The sequence below is a fragment of the Carassius auratus genome, chromosome 36 (assembly GCF_003368295.1).
Source record: "Carassius auratus strain Wakin chromosome 36, ASM336829v1, whole genome shotgun sequence".
In the NCBI taxonomy this organism is placed as follows: domain Eukaryota; kingdom Metazoa; phylum Chordata; class Actinopteri; order Cypriniformes; family Cyprinidae; genus Carassius; species Carassius auratus.
Window position 1 is genome coordinate 12,829,820 of NC_039278.1, and position 18,591 is coordinate 12,848,410.

The 18,591-nt window shown below is 37.2% G+C and overlaps 1 protein-coding gene across 2 annotated transcripts in view; it reads left to right on the plus strand.

The window, feature by feature from the left end:
* Positions 1-15,085, plus strand: part of LOC113055296 (cyclin-dependent kinase-like 5) — a 33,611-nt gene extending 18,526 nt beyond the window's left edge. The window contains exons 5-19 of one of the 2 annotated variants that reach the window (XM_026221482.1): positions 49-185; positions 294-414; positions 1,287-1,346; positions 2,805-2,895; positions 4,637-4,826; positions 5,705-5,785; positions 5,985-6,151; positions 6,595-7,699; positions 8,084-8,185; positions 8,867-8,996; positions 9,216-9,339; positions 9,988-10,093; positions 10,696-10,818; positions 12,047-12,262; positions 12,965-15,085. In XM_026221482.1, the coding sequence (XP_026077267.1) occupies positions 49-185; positions 294-414; positions 1,287-1,346; positions 2,805-2,895; positions 4,637-4,826; positions 5,705-5,785; positions 5,985-6,151; positions 6,595-7,699; positions 8,084-8,185; positions 8,867-8,996; positions 9,216-9,339; positions 9,988-10,093; positions 10,696-10,818; positions 12,047-12,262; positions 12,965-13,342 (3,131 nt within the window). In that variant the 3' untranslated portion in view covers positions 13,343-15,085. The remainder of the gene's footprint in view (positions 1-48; positions 186-293; positions 415-1,286; positions 1,347-2,804; positions 2,896-4,636; positions 4,827-5,704; positions 5,786-5,984; positions 6,152-6,594; positions 7,700-8,083; positions 8,186-8,866; positions 8,997-9,215; positions 9,340-9,987; positions 10,094-10,695; positions 10,819-12,046; positions 12,263-12,964) is intronic. The other variant, XM_026221483.1, reaches the window with a different exon arrangement.
* The last annotated feature ends 3,506 nt before the right edge of the window (positions 15,086-18,591 follow it).

The following is an 18,591-nucleotide window of genomic DNA, read 5'->3' on the forward strand; positions in this document are numbered from 1 at the left end:
ACACAAGACCCCTTTCAATCTTGCCTAACCCCCTGTGTGTTCCCACAGAGAATGAGGAAGTTAAAGAGACGACGTTACGAGAGCTCAAGATGCTCCGTACCCTGAAGCAAGACAACATCGTAGAACTGAAGGAGGCTTTCCGTCGACGGGGAAAACTCTATCTAGTGTTTGAATATGTGGAGAAGGTCAGCTCTAAAAACTTCTTTTACTTTCTTAATCATTTGTAGTAGTCTGAATTGTAGTTCAGATGACATGGTGATAGTTTCTTGCTTGTGTTTTGCTGTTTTTTTCAGAATATGCTGGAGTTGTTGGAGGAATTGCCTAATGGTGCGCTACCTGATAAAGTACGAAGCTACATCTTTCAGCTGATCAAAGCTATTCACTGGTGCCACAAAAATGAGATCGTTCACAGGGGTATGACAAACTATGTGCTGTTTATAGATTGCAATCTTCATAAATTTTACTCTATCTATCTATCTATCTATCTATCTATCTATCTATCTATCTATCTATCTATCTATCTATCTATCTATCTATCTATCTATCTATCTATCTATCTATCTATCTATCTATCTATCTATCTGTGTATCTGTCTATATATATGTCTGTGTAGACAGACTATAGTAATAGCTACTGATAATTCAGACAATTTATGTATGTGCGCCTATTTTATTATGTGAGTTGAACTCTAACATTTTAAAACGGAATATTATTGTATTTTAATTAAGTATTTTGTAAGGTAGTTGTGATTTAACAGTAATTAGAATCAACTTTCAACATCAGTGATGTATTTTACCTATTTTTATGCAATTTTCAACATGCCTTTTTTATCGTGTACCATATTTTCCAGACTATAAGTCAGACTTTTTTTCATAGTTTGGCTGGTCCTGCGACTTATAGTCAGGTGCGACTTATTTATCAAAATTAATTTGACATGTACCAAGAGAAATGAACCAATAGAAAACATTACCGTCTACAGCCGCAAGAGGGCGCTCTATGCTGCTCAGTGCTCTTGTAGTCTACACTGAAAACATAGAGCGCCCTCTCGCGGCTGGAGATGGTAATGTGTTCTCTTGGTTCTTGGTTCTAAATAAATGCGACTTATAGTCCAGTGCGACTTATATATGTTTTTTTCCTCGTCATGAAGTATTTTTGGACTGATGCGACTTATACTCAGGTGCGACTTATAGTCCGAAAAATACGGTAATCTTTTAGTACTAAATGGTGTCTTCAACACAAGTTGAGCTCACGAAGTAAATATCCATCCCTTTTTATCTAATTTGCAGATATCAAGCCTGAAAATCTCCTCATCAGCTCCAATGATATCCTGAAGCTGTGTGATTTTGGTGAGCAAAGGCTTTCAGTCGTCTGATTCAGGACCCTCCACCCCCATATTCACACTGATCTCTCTCGCTGAATGCTTGGTCTCCTTTCCAGGCATCATGAGTCTCGCAGTGATGTCTGAAAACAAAATAAAAACTGGGTCTGAGTGGAAGGGAATTAAACAGTTTTTGTCCAAATCATACTGTTGCAAAGATTTGAGTGACAGAGCTTATTTTCTGGAATGCTAATTTTGAGTTAATTTCGGGTCATTCCAAATATATGATTACATAGACTGAAAAGAAAGACTGCTGAAATATCACAGAAAATGACTTTATTAGCAGTGTTGGGGAGTAATTTACTATACTGAAGCTACTGGTCAATTTAATGGGAAAAGGGGATTATATTGTAAATATATAACATAATCTTGATTATATTATTATTATTACAAATATTTATGTGTATATAGTTCATGTAATTATATAGTTGTATCATTTACAATTATATCATCTTAATTTATCATATAAGAATATACAGTATTTATACATAATGTGTCCATATATTGTTGATTTCACAGTTATATCATAATTTATAAAATATTTATGTGAAGCGTGTGTGTGTTTATTCATTTAAAAATATATAAATTAACAATACAGTGTGTTTTTAAACACATTAACACACACACATTACATATTATACATTATGCTAGAATTGTACATCAGATGATAAAATAAACTTTTTTTCTGTACCCAGATAAGTATTTACAGTTATCTAGCATAAAAACCAATGACAACATCGCATATCATAAACAGCAGCATTCATTAAATCTATTATGTTGTATAATTCTACACCAAAATAATCTTGTATAAAAACAAATTGTTATATTTTGTATGTTGCTACAAAAAACTACTTTTTCTTTCAAAAATATACAATGTTGTGCAAGCATTAAAAATCGAGTTGTTGGGTTTTCCCACAAAACGCTACACTACTAATTATAAAATAGATCCTAAGAACACTGAAGTACAACCAAGCTATAATAGAAAATGCTACTCTTTGTTAGCAATATTTCAAAAAAATAATAATAATAACTTGACAGTAATTTCAATTATAAGTAGCTTTTAGCTTGACAATCAGAATCAAAGTGGCTTCCCCTACACTGGTTGGTAGTATTGTTACTCTAGAAGATACAATCAAAACACAGGCTAGCGTCTCAGTACCTGATCAATCATATTTTATGCCTCCCAGCCTCCAGGTTCTGCTCCTGATGGACTGTATATATTTACTCAGGGTTAAATTTTCCCTCAACAACTGAATGCTATGGAAATTGAGCATGACTCACTCAACAGGCTTCTCTCTAAGACTTTTATTTTTAGAGAAGATTAATTAAGATCTCTGAATGTTGTGTGCAGTCTTGCTCATGCCAGAGACCCTTTCTCTTTTCTCTTCTCCCTACATCTTTCTATCCTGGCTGGTCAACCCTGCAGGCTTTGCCCGCAATCTCTCTGAAGGCAGTGATGCTAACTACACGGAGTATGTAGCGACCAGGTGGTACCGCTCACCTGAACTGCTCCTGGGGTAAGTCCTCATATCTGTACTTCCTGTTCTGTTTTTCCAGAGACACAATAACTAAAACATGTATTGAAAAAAAACCTCTTCCTCAGTAAAGCTAAAGGCATAAAAACTCAAACTCTCCTCAAATAGATTCACTATTGTTCATTGAGGGCACATCCTTTTTTTAAACTGTTGATTTGATATATCCATTAGATGTGACATCCCGATTGCGGTGCATGATTATTTGTCCTTGTCGCCATTGAAGCATTATTTTCTAGTGTGTGCCACTAGACTAGATGAATGCGGTGAAACATTTTTTCAAACTCTCACCATTTAAATTCCACCCACACAAATATTCTCTCCCTCCCTTTTGCTGTGTGTTAGTGCAAAGATTTGTCTCAGTTTTATGTCTATGTATTCGCCTGTCTCTGCATGCAACTCTCCTCATCCCTCTTTCATTTTCAGTGGTGTCATTGTATAAAACTTTAACCCTAAGCATGACACTCGTCCTGCGCCGTTTGTGAAGCTATTTTTTGTTTGAAAACCATTGCTGTTACTTTTCTTTAAGTTGTCAAATGTATGATTTTTGCCTTTCAGATCCTTTCAGACTTCTTTTTGAAGAGCTATATTTAGGGAACTAAGAACCTGTATTTCAGAAACATCCAAACTTAGAATGATATCCTGTCTTTTTAGTAACCATTGTAATTTCACTTTGGAAATAAATCTTACCAAATCTTAAAGGGATAGTTCACCCCAAATGAAAATTCTGCATTTACTCACCCTAATTTACTCACGAAAACCTGTATCAGTTTATTTCTTCAGTTGAACACAAGGAAGATATTTTGAATAATCATGGGAACCAGACAGTTGACGGTAGCTATTGGCTTCCATAATATATGATGGAAGTCAGTGGCTACCATCAACTGTTTGGTTACCAACATTTTTAATGATGTCTTCTTTTGTGTTCAACAGAAGAAAGAAACTCATACTAGTTTTGAACAACTTGAGGGTGAGTAAATAAGTACAAAATTTTCATTTTTAGGTGGACTATCACTTTAAATCAAGAATTAATTTCTGTAATAAAGCCACCGAACATTACAGTGACTTTGGGTGGGCTCTGCTGAGGTCATAAGCAACAACATAACAACACCCAGAAACCACCCTGAACAACTTAACCTTTTGCAAGGCCAAACACCATACATTTTCTTCAGTTTTTTTTTCTTGCATCTATCAATAAAAGATAAAGATAAAAATAAAAAGAACCTTTTTTACTGATATGTTTATAATTTAATTACATGTACATTTATTTAAGTGTACCGTATTTTTCTGACTATAAGTCGCATCAGTCCAAAAATACGTTATGATTAGGAAAAAAACATATATTATGTCGCACTGGACTATAAGTTGCATTTATTTAGAAACCAAGAACCAAGAGAAAACATTACCGTCTCCAGCCGCTAGAGGGCGCTCTATACTGCTCAGTGATAGACTACAGGAGCACTTAGCAGCATAGAGCGCCCTCTAGCGGCTGTAGACGGTAATGTTTTCTCTTGGTTCATCTCTCTTAGTTCATTTCTCTTGGTTCATGTCGAATTAATTTTGATAAATAAGTCGTACGTGACTATAAGTCGCAGGACCAGCCAAACAATGAAATAAAGTGCGACTTATAGTGCGGAAAATACGGTAATTGATTTTCTAGGAAAAGGAGATGTTCAAATGAAGGTCTGTTCCTGACTTATTTTTGTCTTCTTCTTGGCTCTCCCAGAGCTCCATATGGGAAGGCGGTGGACATGTGGTCTGTGGGGTGTATTTTGGGAGAACTGAGTGATGGGCAGCCCCTGTTTCCGGGAGAGAGTGAAATCGACCAGCTCTTCACCATTCAGAAGGTGTTGGGCCCCTTACCCCCAGAGCAGATGAAGCTGTTCTACAGCAACCCTCGTTTTGCCGGACTAAGAGTAGGGACCTTCTTCTAATTCACTCCTCTGTCCTGTTATGTTCTGTGCTTTCCTCTCCTCACCTCTTCTCTGCTCTTCTTTTCTATGGCACGGATCCCAGTATTCTGAATAAGTGGCTGCCTATGACTCATGTATTGCTATGTGGCAGTGTGAAACACAACTGGCTCTGCCTTGACAGGGCTGATTACAGTACATAATATTCACACACATACACATACACTCAAACATACATAGAATCAAAAAGTATTTGGACACTTTTGCACACATCTTAAACCATATTTTGTTTCCACAAGTGACATCTGCAAATGATTCTTAGCCATCTTTGCAATTACTTATCAGCCTCTAGGTGTGTAGTCATGACTATCTGACTATTATTTAGGTAATTACAATGCTTCTTACCAAGTTAATGGTAAAAAATTATTAAAAAATAAATAAATAAATATTGAGTTTTTATTTATTACTTAATTGTCATAATTTTTTTTTAATCTTTCAGATTTGGTTAAAAAAGAAATGTAATTGATTTAAAGCCTGTAATTGATGTAATCCGTGTTGATGTCATAGATTTATAAACTATTATTGATTTAATTAATATTTGAAATGCGTTTTTACTTTTATATTTTTAGTTTTCATTTTTAGTTTAATTTTTTTAGTAATTTTGTTATTTACTTTTGTCATTTTATTTTTATATTACTATTTAGGTTTCATTTATTTTTATTTCAGTTTAAATTTCATTTAGTAATTGTAAAGCTTCAGCCTATTGTAATGCAATAAATCAATCACTAGTATTTCATATTTGTTATTAAATATGCAAATATTCAGTTTTATTCTTTAGTCCTCCCTCTTTCTTTAAGTATATATGTATGTGCTTTTTTTTACAGTTTCCATCTGTAAGTCATCCTCAGACACTTGATCGAAGGTACCTGGGCATCATCAATGGACTCATGTTGGATTTAATGAAGGTAAAACTGTCTGCAACATTCATTAGAAAATCCCTTTCGAATCCCAGCAGTTGTGATATATTTGGTGTGGATTTATTTTAAAATAAACTGCAGATGTCATATCACCCCAAGTGCAAAGTGTTATTAAAGACTGAATGTGAATGAGTTTTTATTGTTCTAGTGTGGCATGACTCTCCTCATTCTCTTTTCACTGTGTCAGAACCTGCTGTGCCTGAACCCCACCGAACGCTTTCTGACAGAACAGTGTCTGAACCACCCAGTGTTTCAGGGCCTTAGAGGGCCAGAGCGGCCAGCTGCCCCGTCGCCCACCCCACCTCGCTCTTCGAAGAGAAAACCATACCACGGAGACAACACCATACCCAGCCGGTCAGTAGAAACTACTTCTAGTAACTAGGTTAAGGGTGAAATCTGTGATTTCCGAGCCACTAGGGGCAGCAAACGGAACTGTCAAAATTACAATTGTTTCTTAATAATTCCTTACATTTATATAATGCTTTTCTGGGCACTCAAAGTGCTGCACATAGAAGGGGGGAGTCTCCTCAAGCACCACCAGTGGTTAATCACAGTGGTTCTTAATCACTACTCGGATTTACATAAGCTTCAGTCTGGATCCAGAACACCTGAGAAGAGATGATGCCAGCTCCTCAGAGAACCTCCGATGATGCCAACCCTGAAACAACATACAGAACTACCAAATTTTGCTATAAGTTTGATTGCAACATATAATAATAACTGTTAAAAGTGTTTAACGTCTGTTTGATTACATCTTTAATTGATAATTGATAAATATGTTGTGTTTATCCCTGCAGGAGCCACGGAAGTAAGAGTTCAGGTCACCGGCATGCTAGCAGCAAGGACTGCTCGTCTCTACCGCGCCATGAAGACCTCCACCGGAGCACCGACAGCTTCCTGAACGGCAGCAACATGCTGACCTCATCCACCCTGAGTCCCACACTACACCCCAAGAGCTACCAGGCCCAGACCATCAGCCGCTCGGCCTCTTGTAGCAAAGACCTGGCAAACAACAACCTTCCCCACCTACTCAGCCCCAAAGATGCAAAGGGAAAGACCGAATTTGATTTCAACCTGGGGCCTAAAACTGGAGGTGTCACTGCGGGAGGGGACACCTCTACTGGCAAGTACCTCAAGTCATCCAAACCAGGCCGCCACTCGTCCTTCCTGGAAGGGAAAACCAGCACGCTGCAGTCTGGGGACAAGCACAGTCGCCATAACCACATGGAATCTTCACATGGATCCATGCCTTCCACGTCATCCTCCAAAAGCTCCTCGTCCTTCCTCAGCCTGTCCAAGAGCCACGGAGCACTGAACGACACCAAGTCCGTAAGCAACCTGGCCGAGACACGACTCCACCTGGACGATCCCATGGTGGGATCGGGCTCAGGTTCCCGCTACTTCCCGTCCAGCTGTCTGGATCTAAACGCAGCTCCCGGGAGCCCGAGAGGTGAACGGCACTCTGGGACGGAGCGACAGGGTCACAGTCCGAGCAGCCGGGGGAACACGCGACTGGAAGGGGGCACTCTGGACTCACGACGTTCTTCGGGTCGGAAAAAGACACCGGATGAACCGAAGTCTTCGGACACACTGGACCCAAGCAGGGCCGCGGGAGCAGGGGGCAGCCATCCTCACAATATGCCCTCCCCGCACGAATCCTATCCTTACGGTCTCGGCTACACCAGCCCGTTTTCCTCGCAGCAGCGCCCTCATCGCCACTCCATGTACGTGCGGAGAGAGCGACATCGGCCGCATGGCCAGGAGGCTAATTTGGCGGTCGGGCAGGGAGTGCCAACACGTGCCAGCAGCTTACAACTCCTCTCGCCGCAGCTCCAGCATCGCACCCTCCCACGCCACAACACCAGCTCCTCCCGAGAAGAACTCGCGCAAGATCTGAGCAGGGTCAGTGACCTGCTCTTGTTTTATCTCTGTGTCCTGTAGCATATTAGGTGCTGATCTCGCTAAAATGCTGTCTGTTGGTTGCTGTGATCAGCGTTTGAATAGTTCTATCCAAGCAAGGATACCCTCTTATTCATCTGTTCATCTTTGTCTGAATATCACGAATTCTCTACCGTTCGCAAAAAGCAATATTACAAATTTAGCTTGTTCACTGTAATAATTTCAGGAGATTTGTGATGTGCTTGCATGTGTGTATGTGATCTAATTTAAGAAATGGCTCTGCTGCCTTCTGCATTCATGCATTTTTTTTTTGTCCTACCTGATTATGACATACACACTCCCAGTGTCTTCCAGTGTCTGCTTATTTTGCTGTGTTTATGTCTGCAGAATGACCAGTCTCCCAAAGAGAAGCCTCATTCTCGCCCCCCGATTAAAGATTCCACGAGGGACAACACAGCTTCCTTCCACTCACAACGCCCAAAAAACGAGGTCCGAGGTCTCAGCAGGACCCTCAGAATGTGTCCACTCACACATTCAGTAGCTGCTACTGTTTTTCATGCCTCATCTTTTTGTTTTTTTTTAATGCATTGATCATAAAAACAATTCACATTAAGCTTTCTGACCATTAATATGGATGTTTTGTAAATGTTCATGTCACTACATTAACTGCTAGCTCATGTCTTTAGCATTAGATATCTAGGTTCTCAGTATCTTCTCAATATCTAAATGGACAGTTCACCCCAGTAAAATGACATTTCTGTTGTTATTTACACTGTCATGTTGTTCTAATTTTTTTCTTTTGAATTAAACTTTAAAGACTATTTCCATATTATTTTGACATGAAATTACAATGTAGACGAAACAAATGTAGATGAAACAAAAAGTGATCCATATGTAATATGTCCCAGGACTAAACCAACATTCCACAGTCAAAACTCTTTTCTTTTGTGTTCTATTGGAGAAAGAATGTTACACAGGTTTGGAATGATATGAGGGGTGATTAAGTGTTGACATAAATTTCATTTATGGCTGAACTGTCGGTTTTAACCTCTCTTTCACACTTCTTTTTCTCTTGCTCAATCATTCCTTTCTCCCCAAGCAAATCTAAAGTTACAGTAAGACAGTATGTACAGTAAGTTGAAGGAACTACTGTTTTATACTATCCTGCAGTGTGACTATCCTCTTGTAACCCAGCCTGGGATGTACCATGACACTCATATGGAGGATGGAACCTCATCCAAGGAGAACAGAATCATCTACAGTGACTCGATGCCTCGCAGAGTGGGAAGTTTTTACAGAGGTACCCCAAAAATGTAGATACAGATTTAAAATATAGAAACCGCTTGTAACATTATAAATGTCTGTACTGTAACTTTTTTTTTTAAATTAATATGTCCTTCCTGAATACAATTATTTTATTTTAAGTAATTTTATATGTGCATTTATTTATGGGGTAATAATGTTTGACTTAAGCTTTGATATTCTAACTTTATTTATTTTTTTCTGTCCTTTTGTGCAGTCCCTTCTCCTCGACCTGACAACTCCTTCCATGAGAGTGCTGGCCAGAGCAGAGTGCCAGCGGTGGTGGCAGAAAGCACAGCCATGACAAACCACCCCAAACGGCAGACCAATTTTGACCCCTGGTGAGCGAACATGCTTGTTAAGGCAGCACACGCTCGATCTAGACAAATGAATTATTCTGTACACAAATACCATGGCTGTAAGGTGAAATGCTTTGTTAAGCTGAAAGTGACAACATTAAATATTTTGCTTCAAATGAAAAAACTTTACTTCGATGTAAAATTAATTAGTGTTCTTGATGATTGTGAGATGTCTGGTAACAGTAAGTGCAGAAAATAATAAAGCATGCCCACTTTACATTCTCTTTAAATTCACTGATGATAGATGATATTGATTCACTGATTTTCTTTCATTAGCCAGTTCTCTGAGAATATGGCTGTTCATGTTTTATGTGATAGGTTGAATCTTAATTAAAGATGTTAAACATGTTCACATATCATATTCACTAGCATACACTACATGTTTATCATATTTCACTAGCATAGACAAAAATATTGGTATACCTGACTATTACATAGTGACATACATATATATATATATATATACATATACTGATGTTATTTTAGAAGTTGTCTGGACTTTTATTACTGTTATTACAATGACATAATTTTTTATTTGCACTACATTATTAGGCAGATAATTAAAATCTTATTTGATTTTATGACCAAAATCTATTTGTGAGATTCAACTTTTAATAATTACATTTGTAGGAATAATTCAGAGGCTATGGTCATGAACCCACCAGAGGTCCCTAAACCAAAAGAAAAACAAGGTTTCTTTAGAGCCATAAAGAAGAAAAAGAAGAAGTCACAGCCGGTAAGAATGTCCTATTCATTACATTTCCTTTTTTCAACTCTCAAAAATGGTATCAAATGCAGTAAGAATAGCCAGTGTATGTTATTATACATGTACATGTGCTGCTTAGCTGCTGTGTTGTGTGTTTTTTTCTGTATGTCTGTCTGCTAGTCGTTGAACTTAAATGATATATTGTATACAGATGTAATAGTCTAGGATAGAAAAATACTGTCTCTAAAATTAATAGGCGAGATTTCACCTCATAGTGTTCATTCAGCCATCTCAATCAGCAAGTAGTTGAACAGTGCAAAAAAAGAAGGTGAAATGGTAAAATCGTCCCAAACGGGAGGCCGTCCACTTGTTCCATTGTCCAGTGAATGCCGGACAGAATCCAACAGAGACTCTCAGTGCAGTTCAGTGCCTTCTGTAGCATTTCCCCACAATAGCCATATGGAGACCATTACAGACCCAAGCAGCATGTGTGTGGTAGAATCTGCCTCTACTGTGCTCTGTCCGCAAATATTGAGCCAGAGGACCGTATGTTCATCTGCTGTATTCAACAACAAAAGATGTTTGGTGTTAATAGAATGAGCCACTGGGGTTTTGTGCGTCTTATATTGCAGACGGACGGCAACGCAGGAAGGAACCCAAGCATCAAGAAAAGCCTTTTCCCCCTCTTTAACTCAAAGAATAGCTTAAAGCATAACTCTTCTGTCAAAGTGCTTCCTGTTGTCCCGCAGCCCATGGTATTGCTCACATAAAACCGTGCCGCTCTACCAAATAAACACATCTTCATTGCATGTCATACTAAATGTATGGGTGTTTTATGACTAGATGTCTTTTTGTCATTTTATTATAATTTTTATTTAGAGTTTTTTTTTTTTCAGAGCCATTTATAATGTGCAAAACATCAGGTCCAGATCTATATTAAACATTTTAATCAAATTAATTACATGATATGCTGATTATTTTATCAGATTAATTATATGTGTTTTATTTGCTGAAAAATATAGTTATATATAAATAAATAAATTATATATATATATATATATATATATATATATATATATATATATATATATATATATATATATATATATATATATTCATTATTTTATATAAATATTCATTATTTTGTATAAATATATATAAATACATTATCTAATAATAATATATATATATATATATATATATATATATATATATATATATATATATATATATTACATATGAATTTACAGCCAAATTAAAGCTGTTCTTAAATTGTTCTTTAAGCCTAATGCATCTTTGCAAGTACCACATTTAATTTATGATCTCAATAGCTGGTAAAAGAGACAGTGTAATATACTGTGTTGTGTAATTTAACTCTGATAATCAATGTCAAACTGTATTAGGTCAGAGTGTTTTTATATGTTGATGTAACAGATCTGGTCCTGTGTGTTTTACTCACTAAAGACCATTGCTTGGGTTACTGCTAGCATCGCAAAAGCATCAGCATGTGTTCTGTTAGAAGCATGGACCCCATAACCGTCTTTAGCAGCACTTGCTCAAAGAGGACGCACGTTTTCTCATTTACCATTCTCCGAACCTGGGAAAGAGTAGGAGAAGTGGTTAAAATGTTTCCACACACAAACTCTCTGTCTTCTGTACACAAAATCTTGCACATTTTGGTACAAAGGGTCAGAAACTGGGCACGTATCGAAACACTCCTTTAGCTATCTTCAAAAATTCATGCTCTCCAGATAAACTTGTAAAAACTGGTCACTGGTATGAATTTTTGTTCATTATTAAATTGTTTCCATCATTATCAACTGGTTGCCATGACTAAAAAGGCAGTATTTCAACACATTCCCAGTTTTCTGACCTAATGCACGAGATTATTGGGTGTATTTTTGTTTGGAGAGGAGATTTATTGTACACAAGTCCCAGCATTCAGGTGAGTTCCCTGGTAATGTGGTTTGATCTGTGTGTCAGGTTCCTAGTGAGGCTCAGCAAGAGCAGCTAGTGATACAAAGACCAGTCAAATCATCGTCTCATCACAGCAGTCGACACCGCAACCGAGATCGAGACCGGGAACGGGATCTGGAAAGAGACAGGGAGCGTGACCGGGATCGAAACCGTGAGAGGGACCGTGACCGTGACAGGGACAACACTTGGCCACCTGAAAAGCAGACAGATGTGCAGCCTCAGGTAAAAGAAAATAACAAATTCTATAAAGATAACTCAAATATATAAGCATCCGTACTGATACGCTATAACATTCAGTTTATTCTAAGCACATGCTGCTGTTTTGTTGTTTGCAACTTTTAATGCCCAGGTTCTTTAAAGCAGGATGGATTCTGATTGGTTGTCAATGTTTTTATTGTTAATCGTGTGGAAGAAATAGTTTTGAAAGTGATTCATCATAGTTATCGTTATAGCTGTCTTGTGGATACTTTATAGTTATGGTTATCTATCAAAAAAAGTAATATTGTGAAATATATATATATATATATATATATATATATATATATATATAACTTTATTCTATTTTAATCTGTATAAAAATGTAATTTATTCTTGATGCAAAATTGAAATATCAGCGGTCGTTACATTACAGTGTCACATGATCCTTCTGTCACATGAATCATTCTAATATGCTGATATGATTTCTTATTATTTCTTATTATTATCAACAAGTATGCTGATTAATATTTCTGTGGTAACCGTGATACGTATATAAGGAAAGATAACATTTGTTTGAAATCAAATACATTATAAATGTCTTTACTTTCATTTTTGGCTGTTTAATGTGTCCTTGCTGAGCAATAGTATTGTTTCTTTAAAAAAAGGACTTCCTTTGTATTTTATGATTGCACACAGACATGCATTATTAATGGTTTCCTGTTGCAGAACCAGCCTCTGAAGTCCTTGCGGAAGCTCCTACACCTTTCGTCTCCTGCTACTTCTACTCAGCCCCCACCTCCCGATCGCTCGGCAGAGCTGCGCTTCCAGCCTCTCCCCAACCCCCCTTCCAAAGGGAACCTGAATGAGGCCAGAGGGCTCCCACCGGGCAGCGTTACCCCAAATACCAAGAGCCGCAAACCCCACAACTACCCTCTGCCAGGGCAGATTGAGTCCAGCTGGCACATCTCCGCGTTGAATAGGGCCGAGGGCGCACCGTACCCAGACCAAATGGCAAACAAAGGTGGGCAGAACGGTATCGGCTTCACCAGAGCCGCTCGCGCGAGAATGCCAAACCTCAACGATCTGAAAGAAACGGCTCTTTAGAGGAGGAAGGGCCCCTAGTGGCCACTAGTGTACTTGGTTTCTCCTTTTCCTTCCTGGCTACCGATGGAATGCTGTTGTTCATACAGTGGTACACAATGCCACTTCTGGCCAGAAGGTGGCAATAGTTATGCCTCAGATTTGTTTTTTTTTTAAGCATCCACATTTGATAGAATTTGTATTCTTGTTCATTACATCTGGGTTCAGTTTTCTGTTGAAAATTGCTTATTGACGATGATATGAATCTATGTATTTGTATATGGAAACTTGGGGACGGGGGACAAAAAAGAATCTGTGGAATTGTAAGAGCTTTAGTTTATACACAAGAGAATGTATAAATATTTAATGTGTAATAATTCTATATTTCATGGAGATTATTTAATGAATTATTGGTGTGTTAATAGTTACGATGTACAGAGTGCATTTTATGGTTGTAACAAAAGTACTTATTGTTTCTAAATTATTTTCCTCTCTTTTCCGAACATTCTTTTCTGATGAGTGAATTCTCAGTGCAGACTAGGTTTATATTACACACTGTCTCATACTTCAGGTCTTTGAGTCATCCCTGTTTAAAACATGCAGCAGCATATCAGCAACTACTGATGCATCCTAACCATGTCCCATGATGGCTATTCGTCTCACTTTACCCATAGACGGTGTCTTACAATTTTAATTTTTTTTTTAAGTTCCCATGAGCTTGGCATTCAATACCCAACACGCTGGGATCAGATAGTGCTTGTTTTTAACATGAGTCCATTAGAGATCCAGATCCCCGAAGAGCTGGATTTCCTGAGAAGGCCTTAAGGTGTCTCCCTCCCCAGCTGGTGGTTTACAAGCGGCTCTGCTCAAGGTTGTGAGAGTTAAGTCCGTTACTCCATCCTGACGTGACTTTCAGCGGTCGCTTTGTGGGGATTGAGTTGCACGTGTGCATGATCCTTTGAACAAACTGAATAACTGGCGGTTTTATTTGAATCAATTTAACCGCAGGTTTTTGAAGAGGTGAAAGCATTGCCTCGGAACCTGGTAAAAGGATTTCAAAGACGTAATGCAGTTATTGATCTGTTAGCGGGGAGGGCAGGTGGGAGACGCGGTAAGATTTTCAAGTGGCCTCTGAAATGCAGCACATTTTCATTCAGGCTTTCAGTGTTTGATTTAGATTTATCTCACCGTACATTTCATTAAATTATATTCTACTAATATAGATTGAAATGAGATGGATACAAAATATGCAAAATTGCTATATTAAGAATTCCAGGCATTTGAATACCAATGCAAACAGAGCAATACATCATAACGTTGAGGTCAATTTATCATCCTTCATAGAGCTGCAGCAGAGTATTACATTTGTATTCATTTACATTGATTAACACGACAGGCACTTTGCTTAACAACTGATGTTTCTTACAAAATCCCCCCCCAAAGAGAGTGACAGAGCATTTCTCAATTGAATAACTCTAGTGAAATGTGTCCTGGGAACTTTTTTCTTTATTGTTATTAATATAGTGTATCAATGGTGCACTTTAAATAGACATTTGACAAGTGTTTTTGTTGATATGGTGTTTGATTAAAACCATCTAATCTTCTACCTTATCTAATCTTATCTACCTACAGTATATGAGCTCTGTCTTTCACAGGACTGGATTTGGAACTTTAATGTTCAAGTTACACATTCAGATTTAGTTTATACAGTATTTTTGACATTTACCGTATTTTCCGGACTAGAAGTTGCACTTTTTTTCATAGTTTGGCTGGTCCTGCGACTTAAAGTCAGGTGCGACTTATTTATCAAAGTTAATTTGACATGAACCGAGAGAAATGAACCAAGAGAAAACATTACCGTCTACAGCCGCGAGAGGGCGCTCTATGCTGTTCATTGCTCCTGTAGTCTAGACTGAGAACATAGAGCGCCCTCTCGTGGCCGGAGACGGTAATGTTTTCCCTTGGTTCTTAGTTCTAAATAAATGCGACTTATAGTCCAGTGCGACTTATATATGTTTTTTTCCTCATCATGACGTATTTTTGGACTGATGCGACTTATACCCAGGTGCGACTTATAGTCTGAAAAATACGGTACATCAAAAGTCATGTTTATTTATTTTTTGTTTGTTTATCAGTTCTCATTTATAACTTTATTGATTCTGTTGTCTCAGCACTATTGTAGAGTGTTCTGCATAATGAAATAACCAAGTTCATTTTCAGTAACATCTTGAATCATTTCTATTCTCTATATCTCACATCCTATATCTGACAGCAATCATGTTTAGTCATTTATGTTCTGTTGAACTCTTGTGTTGTCTTTCATGGTTAAACTGCCACGCAATAACAAGCTGTTGTTTTTTGATTTGTAGGAAGAGATTAGAGTCAACTTCTATGTGGTTGTTCAAAAAGCCCCTTTCTGGAAGCTCTTGTGTTCTTGTTGCATATTTTCAGGTTAATATTAGTGGAATAGAATCCTTTGTTCCTGAGTAATGCGGTCTGCTGGTTTGAGAGTATTTCATCCTGGCCTGAATGTGATTAAGTCACTGGATTAACACCTTGTCCACCTTGTCTAACATCGTTTAATCTGCAGTACTTTGACACAGTCTGTCTCTGTGGTGCCAGGTAATCTTCTCATCAGCCAGCTGTTAAGTCTGCGAAGATTAATATTTTGGCTGTCGCCAGCTGTGGTGAGGTGGACTGCGGGTGGTAATCTATAACCAGCCTTGTTAAACCTGCTACAAAACCTGTGTTTGCAGCCTGTAGAATGTCGCTGATTCTGCATTTCTTCTGGTTTGCTAAGCACCATTATTTTGTTTTTAATACTATGTTTTTTTCTTTCAAATCAACTTATGTGGAATCATGCTTAACATGCAAAAAAAATGACCACGTCCCTATCCAAGAGTACTAAAATGCTACAAAGCTAGTTTAAGCGCTAAAACAGAAAAAGGGCTGCATCTTTGTGGGCAGAAATGACCATTCTGTCATTTGAGGCTGATAGTGGTGTGATAATGTAGAGTGAATACACAATACTGTTTTAAAGTTTGTTTTAGGTTTATATATATATATATATATATATATATATATATATATATATGCACTGCACTGAACTGAAGTGACAGTAAAAACATCTACAATGTTATAAAAGATTAAAGTTTCAAATAATTTGGGTTCTTTACCTTTCCATTTATAAAAGAATCCTGAAAAAAAAAACATTTTAAACATTGATAATAATGTATGTTTCATGAGCACCAAATCAGCATATTATGATTTGTGAAGAATCATGTGACACTGAAGATTGGAGTAATGACGCTGAAAATTCAGCTTTATCATCACAGGAATAAATTACATTTTAATATATATATATATATATATATATATATATATATATATATATATATATATATATATATATATATATATATATATATATATATATATATATATAATATTAATATATATAATATTTTAAATTGTAATAATATTTCACAATATTATCGTTTTTTTAATCAAACATGTAATGTAGCTTATCCTATAAAAATGTAAAAATTCTATCTTCAGGATGACATTGTAGGATAACGTTTTAAAAATTACACTGACAAATTGTGTCCCACTTTACCTCTGTTCACCTTATACATGGACTGAATGAGTAGGATTTTGCATGCCTTTAATGTATGTTGAAGTATATTTTGAAGGTGATTCAGAGAGCTTTTGCTTCACTGCCATGTTGAAGTATACCTGCAGGTACTGACAACTCATCTGTCATGGTTTAATAGCCATAGACAGCTTGTCTTATATTGGCTTGTAGCATCTATCATCCAAATAGGATGCCTGTTAGCCTTCCAGTGTCTGAGCTGTTGAATGCAGGGATATAAACATTCAGGTTTGTCCCCAAAAGTGCACAGAATAGAGTAAATATATTGGACATCTTAATTTATCCTCATATTTGTGAATGGTTGTTCAGTCTCTGTGGCTTGGCAATGATTTGAAAACTGTATCCTCTTAGAATATAATGTATTTAATTGTTTTTTTCCATTGGACAAACTTTTATATCTCCATAAGAATGTAAGTCTTAAACCAGGCCCAGTGGTCAGCTGCATCTGCATCTTTCATGGTTATCGAAAACAGTTTTCTCTTTTCTACTTTAGACATTTCAAGATGTTTATAAGTATTGAAAAAAACACATTATTGTCTAAAGCCATTGTGTGCCAACTAAAGCCATTGTGAAGTCATGCAAGGCCAAAGGTTTACAATCTATCAGGAAAAATAATTTATTCTGGCAGAAGAGCATCTGTCCTGTGAGTTCACAGACATATCTGTCATTCTCGTTTTATTTTAGTGGACTGAATCCTGAGTCTGTCATAGAATGTACTTAGAAACATATCTGTTTTTATTTCATATAAATGTTAAGACTGTTCCTATTTGATGTTGAACTGTTTTGCTGAGTTAATGAAGTCTGTTTGAATCCTGTTGGCTGAACTGACAGTGTGGTCTATCCCTAAATTGTGTCCTTTCCCCTTCTGCTTCTGACAGGATTGACATGAACAAAATACAGTAGCTGTCAAAATCCAACAAGTCAGGATGTGACTTTCATCTTTCAGGCCCATACAGAATCTGCAAAGTTCTTCACATCCCTCACCGCTTGCATGTTCGTTTATGAAGCAATTTGGCTTTTGACTGTTTCTTTCAGTCAGAGTCTAGTACTCTATAGTTTTATTTAACACACACTTCCATATTTATTTATTAAGTGCAGATTCTGTCTGGGCCTTCATCTATCCAAAGTTATTTGCTTGTAACTTTATTCACCAATGCACAACATTTAGCTCAAACACGACCACCACCACTCACTCAGCACTTTGTCTATGTCTTTTGTGAAGACTGTTTGTGTGTTATCTTTAGGGTACAAGTGAGAAACAGCACCCTAACGTTTGATTTAAGTCTGGGCATGTCTGACTCTAACAGTGTTCATAATGTATATTCTGCTGTAATTAATAACAATTAAAACAATGTCTACCCAGCTATGTTTCAGCATGCATCATTTCATTGAAACACCTGCCAGCATATAAGAAACCTATGTATTTTACATTATTAATGAAAAAAAAAAATGAACGAAGACCTGCACATAATGAAATTAGAAGTTGAATTGAGTTAATTGCAAGCATTGAACCATTAACTGGGTCACAGAAGCTGATCTTTCTTCTTCATAATCTGGGATCATTTGGCTATTTCTTCTTTTTTTTAACAGACAAGGGTCGGACTGGGATGTGAACAATTTC